The sequence below is a fragment of the Pyrgilauda ruficollis genome, unplaced genomic scaffold (assembly GCF_017590135.1).
Source record: "Pyrgilauda ruficollis isolate IOZ18807 unplaced genomic scaffold, ASM1759013v1 scaffold8, whole genome shotgun sequence".
Taxonomy (NCBI): domain Eukaryota; kingdom Metazoa; phylum Chordata; class Aves; order Passeriformes; family Passeridae; genus Pyrgilauda; species Pyrgilauda ruficollis.
This window is the reverse complement of record NW_024529932.1, coordinates 661,416-680,568: the sequence shown is the minus strand read 5'-3', so window position 1 is coordinate 680,568 and position 19,153 is coordinate 661,416. Positions and strand designations below refer to the sequence as shown.

The window sequence follows — 19,153 nt, the reverse complement described above, 5'->3', positions numbered from 1 at the left end:
CATAATCACTTTTATGTAGTTTAGTTGGTTTCCTTTTCACAACTGTGTATGGTGCTTATTCTGGACACATTTGTTGTTTTGATGTAAAATCAGAAGAACATATACAAATTAAGATGCTTGTAGCATGAGGATAGGTTTCCAAGAGCATTATTTAGCCTTAGTCATGTTTTAGTATACCTGAGGTCTGATTTTGATCATACCCTTTCTGTCACATACCCACTTGTCTGATGACAAGTGGGTATGTGACAGAAAGGGGTTTTATTTTGGTTTGCTTGTTTGGTTGCTTTTTTTAAATTTTACAGAACAAGAGGTGAATTCATAATAAACCAGACAACATTCTATGATGAAATATTTGATGTGTCTGTCCTACCTGCATTGGCTCAACTGTAGAGTTTAGTTTTCTGTTTGGATTTTCTTTGTCAGCTTCCAAACAGTGGAAGTAGCCTGCAGGTGATAAGTATCTCATTAATCTTTCTGATCCTCTAGCACTTGAGCATGAGAATAGCTGATCAATTACAGCAATTGTCTCCCTAAATGAGCTTTGCACATCTGCCTCTTATTTCATTAGCTGCCCCTGTATCTGATAGAATGGAAGCCTAGTGGCTTCTTACAGCTTGTTCTGTGTTACTGTACAATAAGAATGGGGTTGTTAGCCAAATGGGCACAAAAGGGTATTTATCCACTACCCAAAATAAATATACATGCTATTGTGTAGGAGTGCTTTTGTCTCTAATCACTGTTTGTAGAAACCTTCTTAAAGCACATCAGCTTGCTTTCCAGCCACCTATTTAGCCATTACTTGTAAGCTCATTTGTAAATTTATCATTTTTATAACATAGCCAATGTGTTTCCATGCCCTAAAGCAGCACATCAATATCTACATGGCTTTAGATAACAGAAGCTAGCACATGTAAAGTTAACAGTGGAAATGAAATTGCCTGCAAGTGTCCTTACAATTCATCTTTAAAATACTTAGATATGGCTTCCTTCTCTCAGAGAGTAAATTTACATTTCCAAAGCTGCAAAGGAGTACTCCCAATAGCAACAATGTTACTAGATATTTACATGAAGTACAAAACAATGAGTAACAGTTAGACTACATAATCCAAGGTTTGTTCTAAAAAACATGCCCTAAAAATTATTTTTGCGATTTGATTTTAATAAAAATATTATTTCTTATGAATGCCTCTTTCATTAATACTCAAGCTTTCAATTACAGGATAATCAATTACCAGATGAAAACTACAATAATGTCTAAGCAGAAGCTTTATTCTTTACCTGTTATTAACTGATCACTTTAGTCTTATGGATTTACATTATTTATTATTCAAAAGCTGTTAACTTATGTTTATCAGATATTAAATTGCTTCAGATTATACCAATATTTATTTATTTATTTATTTATTTAAATAACCATGCTAAATGCCAACAATAATTAGAAGACATTCTGCCCTGAACTGCTCTAGCTTATTCCAGGTGATTTTTATGAACATTTAAATATTCTTAAAACTGAAATTCTCAGTTAATCATACTTGAAACTTCTTTTATTCTGAATTATAAAAAATATACATTTATATATTTTATGGATTTCTGGAATGATGGAGCTATAATATCAAAATACCACCATCTTTTAAACTAATTATTGACTGTTTATTGCAGGTCTTGTTTGTATGAAGTCAAGTACTTCAGTGGTTGAACTGGTTATGCTGCTTTGTTCACAGGTAAGGCGTTCTCTGGTTTTGATTGTATTAATTTCCTTGTGTAATCACTGTCAGCCAAGGAATTGTATCTGGCAGTTTGTTTCATTCTTCCATTTCATTACCAAAAAAAAAAAAAAAAAAAAATTTTTTTTTTTTTGGTAATACATAAATTGTAGATTTTTTTTTTTAAGATATTCATTCTATAGTTTTTCTATATTCACAGGGTATACAAGGTATATTTGTATTTATGTTCTAAAAGTGTATGGATGTACATGATGCATTTTCTCTGTGTATGAGCTGTCCTGCAAGCCTGTTCTTATTTAGAATATGTAAGTAGGATACTGTGGTCATAATTTTACGTTGAAATTTGTCTTTGAATTAGTGATTTTTTAAAAACATTACTTTGTGCTGACTTTGTTACTTTTGATATACACGACATAACATTGAATATTTTACGTAGCTGTCAGTATATAAAACACAGAGGAACATGGATTAAGTAGTCCTCAAGACTGGCACAAGCAGAACATTTCTACATAAAAATTCTGTGGTTAATTATTGGGGTTTTAACACAGCATTAACGGGTTTCTCAGAAAGCCAAATTCATGTTTTGAAATGCTTTCAAAAATAAAATATTGAAAGCTAAACTAGTTTCTCATACTGTTTGGATTTATATCTCAATTTTCATATTATTTGTTTTGCTAGAAGTGTTATTGGCTAATATTGTGTATATACCCTTTTGCTTTAAACTGCCAATAAGACATTATCAGCAAACATTTTCGAACTTTGTTAACTTTGTAGAATGTAAGAAAATAATGATTTCCCAACAGATCCACATAACTTTGCAAGTTTTTATACTTCTCTAAAAACTTACAACATTTCATTAACCACGTTCGTCACAGAACTATAATAGCAGTTCAACTCAAAACAAGTTTGTGTATAAAATTCCCAGGTTAAATTATTATATAATTATCAAAGAAAATTACTTATTTGTAGCTTTTCTTAAGCATACATTACTGCACATCAACAGCATACACCAAAAATAAACTGTAAACAAAGGCATTTCTAGGGACAATTGAAATGAAGATCTACTTTTGAGAAATCTATCTGAAAGCAATAAACATTTACAAGTGATTTTGGGGGGAGGAGTGTTCCAACTTACCTTGCCTGTCTGTAGGTTGCATTTCTTCAAGCTTGTGTCATAAGGAAATCATTAAATCTTGTTTTCCTTTGTATTTTTTTTCCTCCCTCTTTTAGAGGGATATCAGTTAGGGAAAAGCAAAAGAAAAATACATCCCTGGCAGGAATCCTCAGTGGGATTTCAACTTCAAACCTTCTCTAGCCGGGCACTTGAAAAATTTGTTACTTAATGGTGAAGTCCTGGGTTCCAAGAAAATTCCAAAAGATCCATTAAGGCTTTTGAGCTCATTGTTCATGTCATACAACTTTTTCTTCTATTTTTAGCAGCTCCTGAAACATTTTTTCAAGGGAAAGCATAACTTATAGTCCTTTCTTCCCTAGCCTTTGGTTTCACTGCAGTTCTCAAGAATAAAGTGGAATGTAGCATTAGGGTCTAGTGTCTTTGATGGCCTCATCATCTAATCATAGGTTTAACATTACTCATTTGCTGGCTCCAGGAATTCCTGCCATTAAGGGCCCTAGAGATGAAACTTTGCCTCAAATATTGATTGAAAGGAAGAGAGAGAAATTTAAGCTCTTTCTGCAATGCTCTTTCTTTAGACATCTCAGTAAAGCATGTAACAAATGCAGCAAAAATCAATTTGTTATTTTTATGACTGCTGTATATGTTGGGTTTTATTTCAGTTTTAAAAATAAGGTTCACTTTATGCCTGGAATAAGGAGAAGCGCCTAATCATTTTGAAGCTTCAAGCATTTATTTATTTTCTTCAGTGTTTTCTTGGAAGAACTCTTTTCCATCTACCTAAATACTTGAGGAAATTGCAAGCTGTTAGTTTTTATACCCCATGTGATACTTCAGGGTTGTTTCCTTGTCTTCTAAATAAGGAGGATTTTGTCTCTGGATTTCCATTTATTAGGAAGTTCTTCAGGAGTTAATGCTGTAGTGTTAGTTGGGAGAGTCATGGTAGTTGTTTCTACAGGAACTGGTCAACAGGGGGCCGTAGTGGTGCAAATTGCAGTCTCCTCCCCTCACCTTCCTGACCTCTGGAATATTCTTCTGAACAGCAGCATTTCCACAGAATATAGTGGTTTGTCCTATAGGTGTAGACAAACCAGTCTGTACTTCTATTCATCTACAGAGAAGATTTTTTTTTTTTGTTATTTACATTTTAAAACTATCTGTCAAAAGAAAACATGAGATAAATGCTATGAAAATAGTAATACATAAAATGGCTAGAAGAAAATGACAGCCAAATATCATAATCCAGACAAATGTGAGCAGAACTTGGAATTTGGATTGTAAGAGATGTTGTCCACAGCAAATGGGGATAATTCATCTCTATATAAAGAAGAAACAGTGCTACCTTTTTCCTTATGACAAATTAACTAATGTGAACTGGAAAGACTGCATAAAGTATATAGTTTGTGGGGTTTTAATAATCCCAGTGTAAATAGGGCTTTTCTTCCTTTTGGGTAAATCCTTCATGTTCAAATTGAATGACATTTTACAGATTATGTGGGGAAGTTTGAAAAGTGTCACTCAAAAGATAGATGGCGATAATAAAAACCTTTGAAAAGTACAATTTTGTTTGCACAGAACAGAGTAACTTTAGACATTGAAAAGGAAAGGGAAATGCAAAGTTTGTTTTCCTTTCATTTGCTACAGCAAATTAGATGCTTTTATGCTTTTTATGTTGGAAATTCCATGTTAACGACTACAGATTAGCAAGGATGTCAGAATTTTTTTTCTTATCTGAGCTCCTGAATAAAATCAACATTGCCAGCGGCTCACATCCAAGGTATGGTCTAAATTTACATGAAATATCACATTACAAATGTCTGAAGGTACATGTCATGGATAATTCAGTTCATATGGGCAGCTTTTTAGGCTCTGAAGAATACGCAATCAAGCCTTTTCCCCAAAGGAATTTGCAGTTTCTGTGAAAAATACGTTTTAAGTTTTAAAGGAACTCCTGTATGGATGGTACATCATTTATAGGTTTGGGGAAGAACAAAAAGCACTAGTCTGTGATTTCAAAATATTTCTTGTACTGTAACTTGCATTATATTTTTTCCTAGTAACACCTACTTCACTAGATTAAAATTTAGGTTAATTTGAAGGTTTTATTTTCTGTATTTCTTATTTAAACAATAATCACACATCCAAGCACTTGAATAAAAGATTTCTAAATAATTGATTATAAACATATAATGATTTTCACATTTCCTAAGATAGGCCTTTTTATTTGTATTTAGTCTATTTTAACATAAAATGGATGAAGATGTGTTATGTTTGACGATATCTGTGCTTGATTAGCTGGTCTTTGTTCCCTCAGCCTAGCTGAGCAAGTCACAGCTGTGTTGCTGTTGGAGTGGCAGATTTCTTCAATAAGCCATGCAGTATTAGAAAAATGCATCAATTTTTGCAGTGTAGTTCTTTCTTACATCAGATTTAGATTTAAATTACTTTTTTTCATATTATTTTTTCTTTTGTTTTTCCTAACCAAAACACTACAATGGTTTCTAATTACTTCCAAATCTTTTGCGGATTCTTCTCTTTGGGGAGACAGCTTCTGAAGAAATTGAGTTGTTGTGTCCCAAAGGAGTTTTATCTCATGCCACTTGTATTTTTCTGTATCTTGTCTATTTACAAGGGAAATTAATTTTCTTAAAAAGAAAATGCTGTTTTATTATTCAAGACATCTTGTTACTCAGTCTGTTTGAAAATATAATTATTGTGAGGATAAATGCTTCATTGTCCTAAGTGGCAGAAAAAATTCGGAATGATATCAAAATTAGAAATTAGTCGCACTTCATGGAGAGGTGTAAAAACAAATGAACAAATAAAAAATACCCAAAAGATGTGCCTGGCTTGTGTAAATTCAAAGGAAATCCTCAGAAAGGAAATTTTGTGGTTGTTTTATCTCTGAGAATAAAGGCCGATCAACCAGGCACTGCAGGGATTTCAGTAAACACCAGCAGATCTAGATGTACATTCTGCCTCAAAATATTGGATAGTTCTTCAGAAACTGGCAATTGATCAACACAGAAACCAAGGAAAAATAAAATTTAAATAAAACCAAAACAACCACCTTTTTTTGGTCCTTGCAGCTGACAAGAAGATGCCTTGAAATGTGCAATTCATATAGTAGAAGCACAATGCACAATTTTTGATACTAAACATACTGTACTAAGGCTTTCTATAAGAGTTTAAGGAGGAATTGTCCAGCTCTGCTGTGCAGAAACATTTTACTTTTCATTGTATATTTTCCTTTTTTGCAATATTTCTTATCTGTTTACTCTTATTGCCAGTATTAGATTCAACTTTAATTATACTTCTTGGTCTCCTTCCAGAGGTATTCCTAGAGTTTTCATAGTCTATAATTTTTGTTGAATAAGCGATTGCCCTTTCAGAGTAACTGTGATAGCAGAACGGTTACAGAAGTGTTTGCTATTTGTCTTTTTGACACCAACTGCAATAGGAAAGGCTGAAGATAAATTAAATAATAACTGCGTCCCTTAAATCTAAGGGGAAAAAAACCCTACAACTTAATCTACTTAGGAAATTAAGTTTGATATCACTTCAATGATGAAATTAGGGTTGGTTATGCAAATTCCTATGAGAATATAATTTTTTAATCTCTCTTTTCCTTATCACTAAAAAAGTTGGGTGTTTTACATTTGCTTATGTTTTCCCATTTTTTCTGTTGTATTATCCACTGCCTCTGTTTTCGTATTAGTGCAAATAGGAGACAACTCTGCATATAATATCACTGCAAAAGTCTGAAATAAAATTTGATCTTAGAGAGGGGAATGATGCATAGTAACACATGTGCAAACATACAGAAACTTATTGTTTGAATAATCCTCTTTTCCAGCATATCTTTAAAACACTTATCCTACCAGAGTTCTGTATCTACTGTGCTACTTCTACCCTACAGCTTCTTCTCTGCGAACCCCACTTTCATACTAGTGCTGATATTCACAAGACTAACTCACAAACACATGAGAAAACTGCCCAGACATTTGTTCCCTGGTTTAGTGACTCTTCAGCTAAGAGCCTTGTTAAAAAGTCACCAGAGCTACTCAAAGGATTCAGGATTGAAAAACTGGGAGCACAGAGGAGAAAAGAGAAAACACAATTCATGTTTTCACAGCAGCAATCTTTAAATTCAGGTCTCTGCATCTAATGGAACCACACTCTTAGGCTACAGTTTTAGTGGTCAGTTTAGGCTTCTCTCTGGCCAACATCACACTTGCCGATGTATCATATCTTCTCGATGCCTAGCTCCATATTGCTGCTGATCCCTTTCATCAGGATATGTAATGGTGAAAACAGACACATCAAATCAAAAACTAACTCTGAGTAAAAATGTTATTTTTACCAGATTATGCTTCTAAGGTAGCCATGAAACCAACAGCTTATAGCAGGTGGCAGATCGATGGCTGGGGCTCTAGGAAAGGCAGGCTGCCTCTGTAAGAGTCAAGATACAAGAAAGGAATTTTGGCATTTGGTGGGAGAAGTTAAAGCTAAAGCAAGAAGTTAAAATAAACAAAAAAACCACACAGATTTTCATATGCTGGACAAGGCGCTAGAAATGTGTATGAAATTTTCACTAATGTTGCTCCATAATGAGGTTTTGTATCTTCACATTTTACCACAGGCTCAAAGTCCAATAACCAAAATCTTTGTAGATGAAGCGAGTACTTTCTATAATATTCTCATCCTATTTGGCCTACATAAAGGTCTATCAAGAGGGAGGGGATATTTCTCTGTGTCCTTATGCAGTATCAAATATGGTACAGCTTAAACACATACTTAGGTTCTAATGTTGATTTTGGGCTCTTCATAGTCCACCACATGGCCTATACAGAAATAGGTTGTTATACACACTTAGTGTGATTTCCTAAATGAACTCCAGTACAAACTGCGGGAGAAGCCAAAAATTTTTCCCTTTATGTGTTTGTTGGGTTTTTTTCTCTAAAATTAAGGAGTTCTGGTGAATGACCTGGAAAACTATTTGCCAAAAGATGATAGTTTTTCCTTACTTTTTTTTTTTTTTTTTTTTTTTTTTTTTTTTTTTTTGTAATACACTAAAGGGGTATCAGAATTTTCTTGCATTGTCCATGTGTGGAATGTCTTCCAGCCCAATCTGTCTTCATCTCTTGATCATCTGCTTCTGATAATCTAACTTTCAAATGGAAACCATTAGTATATTCTTTCCTACTTGTTGAGCGATATTACTTTATCATTCTGTGAGGTGTCATTAGAGATTCCCATATATTTAGAAAACTAATTCTGTGTTTTGCTTTTAGTAATAAGCAGGATGTTTTCTTTTTTATCTTATACCAGAGTTATCAAGGGACTTCAGACCCTTTCTCTTGCCTGTCCTTGTCAGAGTACTTTTGTCAAAAAATATTAAAGAATACATGAGTCAGATGCTGATCTGAACAATTTCTGGATTCATGGCAAGACAGGCAGAATCAGGAAATTGTAAGAATCAGTCTCTCTGTATTTAATGTGGTAAGGTGTCTTCCCCTGACTTCTCTATAAAGCTACCTACACAGTTGAGAAGGATCTGAGACCTGGAAGAAATACCTAGAAAGTCAGAGTGAGTTGGTATTTATTGAAGGGCTGAGAAAGAATACAAAGCTCATTACTGGAGACTGTCAAAAATAACAAATATACCATAGCTTTCAGGGGGTTCACTATAATGGGGTTCACTATAATGGAGACAATCTGAGGAACACTTTTTTGTTCATCCAAAGATTTATTTATTTGGTTATTTTGGGAAGACTTCAAATCAGTTATCTATCCCTAACATCAAAGAGTGGTTGAGTAAAAAGTGGACTGGCATTTAAGATAAATTGCCATACATAGTATACATGTTGTTAATAATGATTTTAGTATCTCTTAATTGAAAAAAAAAATTTTCCAGTCAGAAGGTGAGCTCTAGATGGAGATATGTACCTCTTGTAGCACATATATTCTGCCTTTATTAGAAGATATGCAGGATTTCTACAAGATGATGAAGGTTAATTTTCTAAATAAATTTGGTCATTCCCCTAGTGTTGTTTGAATAATATAAATGTTTTTGCAATTGTAGGTTTTTGGTGTTTTTTTTTCTTCCACGATACTTATGAAAAGTTCCTCTGGGCATGTTTGACTTCATTTTCAAGATAAATTGGGCAATTACCACAGGTGATCAGATGGGCAGTGGGTCTATGTGTTTCCAAGAAAGCGAAACATTAGCATATTATTTAAAGTCAAGAGAATAGAGGAAAAATGAGGCTGTAGTCTTGTGAAACTGTAATCTAAAACTTTCTATTACCTTTGTTTTATTAAATTCGTATTCATGTAAATAGTGTTATGAAAGTTTCACATTCTTTTCCTTTCTGGGATTTGGCCAGAGGCCAGGAGTAATCCAATACTTGCAGATTTTCCTTCCAGGAGGATGTCGTCAGTCATTCTGCAACTTGCTTATTGTGGGAAATAGCCACTTTTAAAAGGGATGACCAGTTACAAAAACCTAACATTGATCCCAAAGTTATTGAAATAGTAGACCAAGAGTATGGTTTTTTTATCCTCTATCAGCAGTATATATGTGAGTATGAGAGAAGTATACAGGCAGTGTTACTGGAATTCTTAGAACTGATTCTCATTCCAAACAATAATGCAAGATTTTCAGACTCCAATATCTTTAGGTAAACTCTTCTAGGAGTGGAAAGGACAATTCTATGATCTTAAAAACAGTATAATCATCCCAAAAAATTGAGACTGTGTCTTGAAATCAGTTTTCCTGTTTTTACCTGTTTTTACCTGCTTTTAATGGACACAATTTTCTGCCATAAAAAAAAAAATAAAACACAGAACATTTCATATATCATGTAACATTTCTTTTGAATATTTCCTCCTAAATTAAGTAAAGTGTGTTATTGGTGATTTTTGGATAGGAAGTTATTGGTGATTTTAGGAGGTAACTCCACAACATAGAGTTCAAACCCAAACTAAATTACATGCATGTTGTGAATTGCAAACACATTTTTATAGTTTCCATTTCCTTCTCCAGATGAAAGCTAGCGCTTGTTCTGCTCCATACAAGATTTTCCATTAAAAATATTCAAAGATCTAGAAAGAAAAAAGTTGGTATAATAGAATTTAATTTTTCTCAATAAGTTTTAATTACAATGTGATCAAAGAATTGAGGTGTCAACTGAGTTATCAATGTCTTAGACTAGAAAATTCACTAAATGTTCAATATGACAAAAACAAATTAAACTCAGTTCAATTTAAGACATGGAGAAGAGAGAAGTCCAATGAAGATAAAATTGATTGACACAGTAGCACCTGTAGTTCAAGGAGAATTGCAGGATGATTACTACACCGGGTATCTCTCCATTTCAGTAACTGCACTCCTTTGAGAAACTTGAAATTTTTTACACAAATCTAGAGCTCCTTGCAGAAAGTGGAAAGGGTGAGAGAACTCTGAGAATCACAATTCCTCTTTTTAATAACTATACTACATTATCACAAGACTTTTTTTAAGACATGTTCTAGACATCATGAATAAAAATGTAAAAATTGTAAGCAAAATATTATTTGGAAAAAAGTATAATATAAACTAAAAGAAGTTCTTAACATGCCAAGTCTAGTTTTTCCTTTTTGACCCCTCCACTACTTTTTTCCATTATCAATTTAAGATGCCTGGACTGATTTTTCTTTTTTCTTTCTTTTTTTGTATGTGTACTGGAGATTGGAGATTTTTAAAGAAATAGAACTTGGAAAATACACTCAAAAGTAAAAATTGTAATGATATCAGAGAGTAAATGAATGTACATCGTGTTTAAAAAAAATCTGAATTTCAAGCAATATCTGTACTGTGTTATTCATCTCCTGTCCTCTGCATGAAGAGTTTCACAACAGGTTTCAGTCTGAACCTTCTTTCAAGCATATGGTACTGATGCTTTCTTTATGCATTGACACTTTTCAAGCAATGACAGAATAGATTAGGAGGAGAAGTTAAGGAATGTGGCAATTTCCATTATCTTAATAATTTGATACATTTTTTATTAATAGAATTTAATAGCATTTTGCATAATAAAAATTATTTACAACAAAGCCATACTGGAAGTATAAAATAATAATTGAACTGAATGTCTAAAGTCATAACGTTTAGTGATTATACGTGAAGACAATTTTTAAAATTTATTTATTAATAGAGTTTAAAAAAATTTTTGTTCTATTTTTAGTACAAAGAATGGTGTCATCATTCTTGAACACTGTCAGTGTTAGCCTCTGAGTCTTCTACACCCCACCTTGTTGAGTCATCCCCACTGCCTACTAAGCAGCAGCCCCAGGGGAAGAGAGATCCATGCATTCTTGTATAGAAGTTGTTGTCTCGTACATGATTTTGTCAAACGCTTCTGTTATTTCAGCACCTAATTGCTACATCATTTTTGAGGCACAGAAAAGGCTTCGAGCTCTTGCTCTAAGGCCCAGAAGATTCATGATACACCAAAACCACATGAGATGTAGTCTAGTCATTCGGGCACTTAGCTGCTAATAACCACATGACTATGCTGTGATTCCACTTGGCTGTAGCATAAATCTTCCAACTACTGTCTGTTTTTTAGCATCTTGCATTTTGGGGTTGAGAAAGATTCCTTTGGAATCCAAAAGAATATAAACAAAATTGCTCCACATCTTAATCCAGTTCTTAAAGGACATGCGATGACATGAATGGCCATTGCAAATGCAACTGTAATGCTGGCATTGAAAAATGTTTTCAATCTATTGTTTGCATCTTCTAAAAACAAAATGGAAAAAAAAGAAAACCAGGTGCCTCTTCACATATATAGGTCATCTCTCAGGCTCATGAATCTGTTTGTTAAATTATGCCTAAAAGTGAAATAAAATTGTGGCAGTAATGATTATTCCCTTATTTATGGATTAATGGAGGGTTGAGAGTCTTTAATAAATCTTGTAGTAGCTAATTTGCAGTGAAACAGTGCATGAAGCATGAATCCTAGTTTCTTTCCAGGTTTCGCATCATTATGTTTTTCACTAGTTTTGGGGAGATAGTTGAGCAAGTTTAAAAATTTTTATCATTAATAATTACTTCAGAAAAAGTGATGAGATTTTTCACCTATGGAGATATAAGAAGTGATTTTTTTGCTTCCATATAGGTATCTTCTTAGTGGCGTTTTAGGCAATTTAAGATATCTCACATAAAATCCAGTTAGCCATTTTGAATGTCCTGCAGAATCTGAGACCTTTGCACTGAGCAGGAAGATCTGGCAAAACACTTGCAAGAATCTCTTGCGCTTTTTCAGACACAGGAAGACCCTCCATTACCTTTTAAAAATTTAATTAGTATGCTTTCTTCGACCTGTCTTAGGAAGCCTTTATTCCTTTCTCCTTTTTCTTTTCAACTTCTTTTCTGACTGCAAAGTCATAGCAGCTGTGGTGCAGAAAAGCATCTCAAAAGAAAATGCTGATAGTGTTTTGTATAGTGTACAGCAAAAACCTCTGATAAAAAAAAGATGCTGTACTTTGGATACTATCTCTAACCCAGACTTTTGTTTCTTAAAATGTCTCAAGGTGCCTGTGTTTAGGTAATTGAATTATTTCTTAGCTTCTCAGAGTGATTTTCTACTCTACACAGATGATTTAACTGTTTCCAAAAGTTATATAATTATGTTCAGTTACTAGATTTGAAATACAACAAAATGAATGGCACTGAAGAAAGGATCTGTTACAATGGTTTTCTAGCTCATAAGATAGAGGCTTGGGTGCTGATACTCTGTCTGCCCTAACCAGGAGTTACCTACTCAGCCACGGGTGAAGAGGATGTTCATTATTTGGATGTTTTAGAAACTTGCCTTTTAAAAAACCTGTCATGAGTATTAGATTGTTGCTGTTGGTATTTTTTTTAAGATGCATGACTTGGTCATATCTGTAAATTTGTATAATCAGTAAGCACTTTGTGATTAGTGACTAGATTTCACAGCTGTTCTTTGAGAAAATTTCCTTATCTGTGGAAAGCCATTTTTTTTTCACCCATATTAGGGAAAAAGAATTGTGAATTTCTGCCTGACTTTTTGCTCTTGGAAAAAAAAATAATGTAAATTAATTTATTAAAGGAATAGTTCTGTAACTGTAACCATCTACCCATTGACAACATATAGTCTTAGTCTAGGAACTCTCTCTGTTATCCAGCTAATGTACTTTGGTTTTTTTTTTTTTTTTTTTTGTTTTTTTTTTTTTTTTTTTTTTTTTTTTTTTTTTTTTTTTTTTTTTTTTTTTTTTTTTTTTTTGTTTTTTTTTTTGCATTATGATGCAGAGGGAAATTTTTATTGCTTTTAAAGAAATTTTTAAGGAATTATCCAAAAGAAAATAATCTTTACTTGTTAGAGATCAATTCTTTTTCATCTCAAGTATCAGAATTCTTGATATGATAGAAGCAGTGGTGGGATGGCATAAGCTATTTGTGATGCATTGTGAAACTTCTCTTTAACTTAGTGGTATATGAAGTAAAATCCTGTTAAATTTAATATCAGTTAGGTGTTTTAGATTGCTTTGAAATTTCATCTTGGAAATCCATGGTAACTTTAAATCAATTTTAAGAAATTAGTTTGGTATCATAGACTGGTTTTGTTTTCACTTATAATCAGAAAGAAGCAAAAATTGAACTCTATGAGGGTGGATTTTACACAGATTATTGGCTGTCCTTTATAATAAAATGTGCAAGGTGTAGCAGTGAAGCAACATGAAGAAGCTATTTTGTTGCACTGATGTTCATTGGGCAGCTGCATGAACTGCAGAAACGAGATGTGTTTTCTTATTCTCTAGACAAGGAAGCTAAAGCTTGGTTAAGGGTGAAAAAGAAGACAGTACCACCTAAAATTTATTTGAAAATCTGAATGAATTCCAGTTTTTTTAAATTGTCAGATCATTCTTTTGATGGGGGGAGTGTTGGGGGGAATTGAGAAGTTCTGCCTAAATTCAATCTCCTTAGGAAGTCACCAGGGTCAGCTTCAAAAATGTGGTTTAAAATCCTTGGGTTTTGATCATGTTATGTTTTATCTTCTTAGGAATGGCAAAATTCTATTCAGAAGAATGCAGGACTTGCATTTATTGAGCTCATCAATGAAGGAAGGTAATGAATTTTAAAGCTTTTGAACAAGTAGTCATTTTGCATTTATTCCATTGGGTGATAATACTTCCTCACCATCTGTTCCAAAAAGATTGTGAAAAGGCCATGTTAATTAAGAGATTTATTGTATAGATTCTTTATATAGTAAATATTTAATTCATAAGTGTGTAAATTTTGAAAATTTTGTTCATTGACAGAAGGAAATAGAATTCCCTTGAACCATATATAAGTTTAGGCTTATTTGAGAATTGAACCACCATTCTCCAGAGCAGCAAGGTTGTTTTACCCAGACAGTCCAGGGAGCCCAATCTGTAAAACCATCTGCTGCTCCATCTGTTTTAGGAGCACAGCATTCATTTTACAGACATACTTCTCTATACTATAATTTCATTATTATTTTATCTAGAATTTCCAGCCAATTTGAGTCTTGGAAACCACACGTGACATTACATTTATATGAGCTTCCTTGATTTTGAAATTTTTAATGAAATTTTTTACCAATCTTCAAGTAATTTTAATTCTATGTGTTCTACTCTGTGCATTGTTTCTCATTACTTCCAGCCAGCAAGCTGGGAAGCAAGGGGAGAATTTTTGGCCCTTCTGGTAGGACACTACCCAAGACAGACAAAACCACTCAGGCAATGTGTCTGATTTGTATTGGTCAACACATTAAATCCATTTGAATCTACACATTTTGTTATGTGCAGCTAAAAAAAAAAATAGCACTACACCTGTTGAAGAGATCTTGTCATTTTATGTGTGATTTCTTTTTTCACCAATGATATCTAATTATTAAAGTGAAGTATCAAGGATATTTGTAGGATATTTTTTGTCTAGCTGATATTTTGGTGGTTAAATCATGCATTTATTTGAAATGAAGTTTAGAAAATGTCACAGTATAGAAATATAGGAGTATGAGTATCAAAAAAAAAAAAAGTGTTATTACTCAGTATTTGGCTGTTACAAATTCTCCTTGATTTCCTGTGCACACTGAAGTTATAGTGCAGTAGGAAACATAAGTCCCTCCAATGGAAATTCTTCTTGCTGTGAAGGGCAAATATGAGTTTTTACACCATAACAGGGCTCAACTGAGTGGGTCATGTACTGCACATTGTACAAGAAATTGTACCTGGCAACAGACTAAATAACTATAGTAAGCTTATGTTCTTGGATAGTAATATGCAATACCATTTGGACCTTTTTTTATTTTCTCAGCCAGGATAGTGAGATCAGACATTATTGCATGCTCATTATTAATAAAATGTCCATTCTGAGCAAATCCTATATCTGCATATTTTTAGCAGTCAGGTTTTAAGATACCAGTAGACCTTCTAATCCCCTCTAACAATGACTTTTCAAAAATGAGTAGCATTTAAGAACCACTTCTTAAAACCAGTCATAGGAATGTCTAATCAGACTGCCCATGGGCGCACGTTCCTCCCTATACTTTTCTCAGAAAGGTGCTATAGGATAAGTATGTGTGTGTTACTGAAATGCTTTTCTTTGCAATCAGCCTGTTTGTTTTTAATGTACCCTTTTGGGGAAAAAGATAACAATCCTTTAACTGAAAATTGTTATAAATATTTATTCTGCTTAATAGCTGAACTTGTGAATGCAATTCATCAATCATAGCTAGAGAATGCAATTGTGCAGTTGTCACCAATTAACAGGACATAAACAGTTGATGAATGTGCAGCTGAATTAAAGTGCTCCCTAGGATAACCTGAAATTATAAACTGGATCATTTAAAGGAATCTAACAAAGGATCTTTATAATTAAAACAAAGCAGGGTTAATGGGATGTAAAATTGCATATAATCGCTGTGCAATAATGATTGAATTTTAAATTATTAAAAGCAAAATGAAGACTAAGAATATTTTGAAGGACTTTCTGGGTAAGATTTTGAGAGACCTGGGAAATAAATCAAAAGTTTTTCGGAAGATTCTTCTTTTGAATGTGGATGAAAATATTTAGATGTAATGCAGAAGTCCTCAGTTTTAATATCTTCAGCTAGACACCTATATTTTAATATATGTATGCTATAAGGTGATTTTCTGAGTACCTAACTCTTGTTATTTCTACTTGAAATAATTTTAAGTGACTTTAGGAATTTTGAATGTATTAGAAATATTCTTAAACAAAATATTTCTGTATAGGTGTAGTTTAAACAATTACAACTATATTCCTGTTATTTTAACAAGCTGCATTTTCATTTTAAATAGGTTAATTTACTCTGTTTCTGGTGGGTTTTGGTATAGATAAGGGTTTTTTAGGAAGATCGGAATAACACGTAGTTTTGGAATTCAATACAGAAACACTGATACAGCTTTCTAAAAATAGGACTGTTGTAACAGCTTTTAGTGTAACAAGAGATCTGACTACAGATTTAAATTAATTCTTTCAAGGTATGTAATACACCTGGAAGATTTAGTGACATCCTGGTTATGATCTTGAACTTTATGCTTCTATATAATCAGTCTCCTGCTATGAATGTATGATGTTGAGGTTATCACACATGTCAAGAGCTTCACTGACAGCAGCTTAATTAGGATTTCAGATTTACAGTGGGGTGTACACATAAGCAGGCTTCATAATTTTAGAGCTGGATGCATCTGCAATGTTGGCTGTGAAAGGAGACACGAAAAGACTTCTTTAGGAATGATATGTGAGGGAGACAATGGCCCACATTTAGTGGAGTAGTGATGGATGAGGTCAAAAGAAAATGGCTGCTCATTGACAAAAACAAGAGATAAGAGCCTCCACCTCAAGTAAATATGTATACAAATGCATATGTCTTGGGCAACTAGGAGTAGACATTACTCCACATGCAATCAAAAAACTATGACGTCATTGGAAGGAATGAATAAGCTTTGGTGGGACAGCCTGCACTGCATGACAGAAGTGCTGCAATAGACAATTTCCTAGGAAAAGGTAGCCAGAGAAAGCAAGGAGGGAGTGTTGCCTTCTCTGTGAAGAAGCAGTTCCGATTTTTGAAGTTCTTCAGTGGGATGGAAGATAGTCTGGTTGATAGTGTATGTGACAGGGTGAGAGGAGAGTCACAGTGGTGTTACAGACCACTCATTCAGAGTGGGAGAAAGGAAGAAGCATTCTCTAAACACCTTGAAGTACCTGGATCACAAACCCTAGTTGCCCTTGAGGGCCTTTAACCTTCCTGACAACCTCTGGACATGCAACAAGGTGGGGTGCATGTAGGGAGGACAATTACTGAAGACTGCTGGGGATGACTTCTTGATACAGGATGAGACAGCTAAGACTGACACACAGCAGGATCTGCTATTTACCAGTAGGCAAGAATTATTTTTGAATGGGATTAATTAATGGCACCTTTGTCTGTACTTGCCATGAAACAGTGGTGTTCAAGGCCCTGAGGGAAGTGAGGATTTGGAGTAGCAGAATGAGTGCAAATTTTAGCCTATTCAGGAAACGGGTCAGTCGGATCCTATGGGAGGCAAATGTGTTCCTTGAGGTAGTTCTGAAAAGTATCAGACTTTTAAGTACAGCATTATCCAAGTGCAGGAACAGGAAAAATGTATATGGTTCAGCCAGGAAAAGAAATTATTATAGAGCTCTGATACAAAAAGAGAGTGCACAGGAGGTGGGACTAGAAGCTGGCTAGAAAGGAGGAATTTAAAAGCATGAGCACATAAGGAATATTGTCAGGAAGACCAGCAGACAGCTGGAAATGAAACTTGGAAGAGACATCGAGGATAACAAGAGCTTCATTAGATGGATGGCCAAGGGAAATGTCTTGGTCATTGTTGTTGAATGGGGTGGATGATTTAGTCATCCATTTAGATATGACTGAGACGCTCAATGCCTTATTTGCCTCCATCTTCACTAAATTTTATCAAGGCTCTGCCTTTAGTGAAAGAGTTCAAGGAGAACATCTACCAGCAGTGGGTAAGGTCTGAGTCAAGAATTCCTTGAGACAACTTTTGCCATACAAGCCCATGATACCTGATGGGGTACATCTGATGGTTGTGAAAGTTTTTGCGAGGCTGATCACTGATCCAAGAAGTCAAGGAAATTGGGGCAGTTTACAGGTGCCTGGACAAAGGCATATGTTACACCCATCTTTAAAACAGTCCTCAAAATCCAGGGAAAAGCTTGTCATCTTTTATTCTGGCCCTTGGAAGATCATGTAGCAAGTCCCTTTGAAACACATTCTGGCTGCTTGAAAGAGAAGGTAATTGAGAACAATCAACAGGGATTTACAAAAGGTGAACCATCCATGGCCAAACTGTTTGCTTTCTGTGATAAAAAAAAGATAAAACAGTCAGATTTGTGGTCACAGGAGTAACAATGAACATCATTTATCTTGACATTTGAAAGGTCCCGCAATATTCATGCACCAGTTAGAAGTATACATTCTGAAGTGATGGACAACTGAATAGATAAAAGACTTACTACTTAAACAGGGTCCAAAGTTTGTGGTTAATTGGCTGTACCTTAGCTTAATGTTTTTGACAAGCAGAGTATCTCAGGGATCTATCCTACCTAAGAGATGGATTTTTTAGGTCATGATCTGTTCATCTTTCAGAGCTGAATTACTATCCTCACCATCTATTTCCTTCCCCCATTAGGATTTGTTAACACTCACCTCTTTAAAGAGATGGTCTTGTTCCTTTCATTTAAATATTTTCCTTTACTTTTAACATAATTTCGTCATTTTAAATAGAAGTGGTCTAATTCTAATATAAATTTAAGGCAATGTGAGCCTATATTTAATCGCAGATTTAAAATTGTAAACTTTGCTCCTGTAATTCCATCTCTGTACCTAAGTGTGTTTTCTGCCTTTAGCCATGAAAATATATATTTTAGCATATCCACCTACATGGAGCTCTGAGCATACTTATAATTCACAAGAAGCCAGCTTCTTTTAAACCTTGTTTTGTTGAAGTACTTTGAGAAAAATAACGGGATGTTTGAATAATCTGGAAATCAGTGTTTCTTTAAATTTTGATGAATTGCTGATTCAGTCCTGGAAAGAGGCTCATAAAGACTTTTTTCTTTCCTTGTTACCTCAACTAGTTTTGTGGGGTAACTACATAAAATTTTCTTTTGGACATCCTCTGTTGCCATTTGGCAATTCTGATATGTTTGGTTTGTGGTAAATTAATTCACAGCCATTATTTACTG

At 34.0% G+C, this 19,153-nt stretch overlaps 1 protein-coding gene across 4 annotated transcripts in view; it reads left to right on the top strand.

The window, feature by feature from the left end:
- The window catches only part of NBEA (neurobeachin), a 448,146-nt gene that overhangs the window by 202,046 nt on the left and 226,947 nt on the right, over window positions 1-19,153 (top strand). For all 4 annotated transcript variants that reach the window (XM_041487283.1, XM_041487285.1, XM_041487282.1 and 1 more), the window contains exons 35-36: window positions 1,660-1,721; window positions 13,932-13,996. In XM_041487283.1, the coding sequence (XP_041343217.1) occupies window positions 1,660-1,721; window positions 13,932-13,996 (127 nt within the window). The remainder of the gene's footprint in view (window positions 1-1,659; window positions 1,722-13,931; window positions 13,997-19,153) is intronic.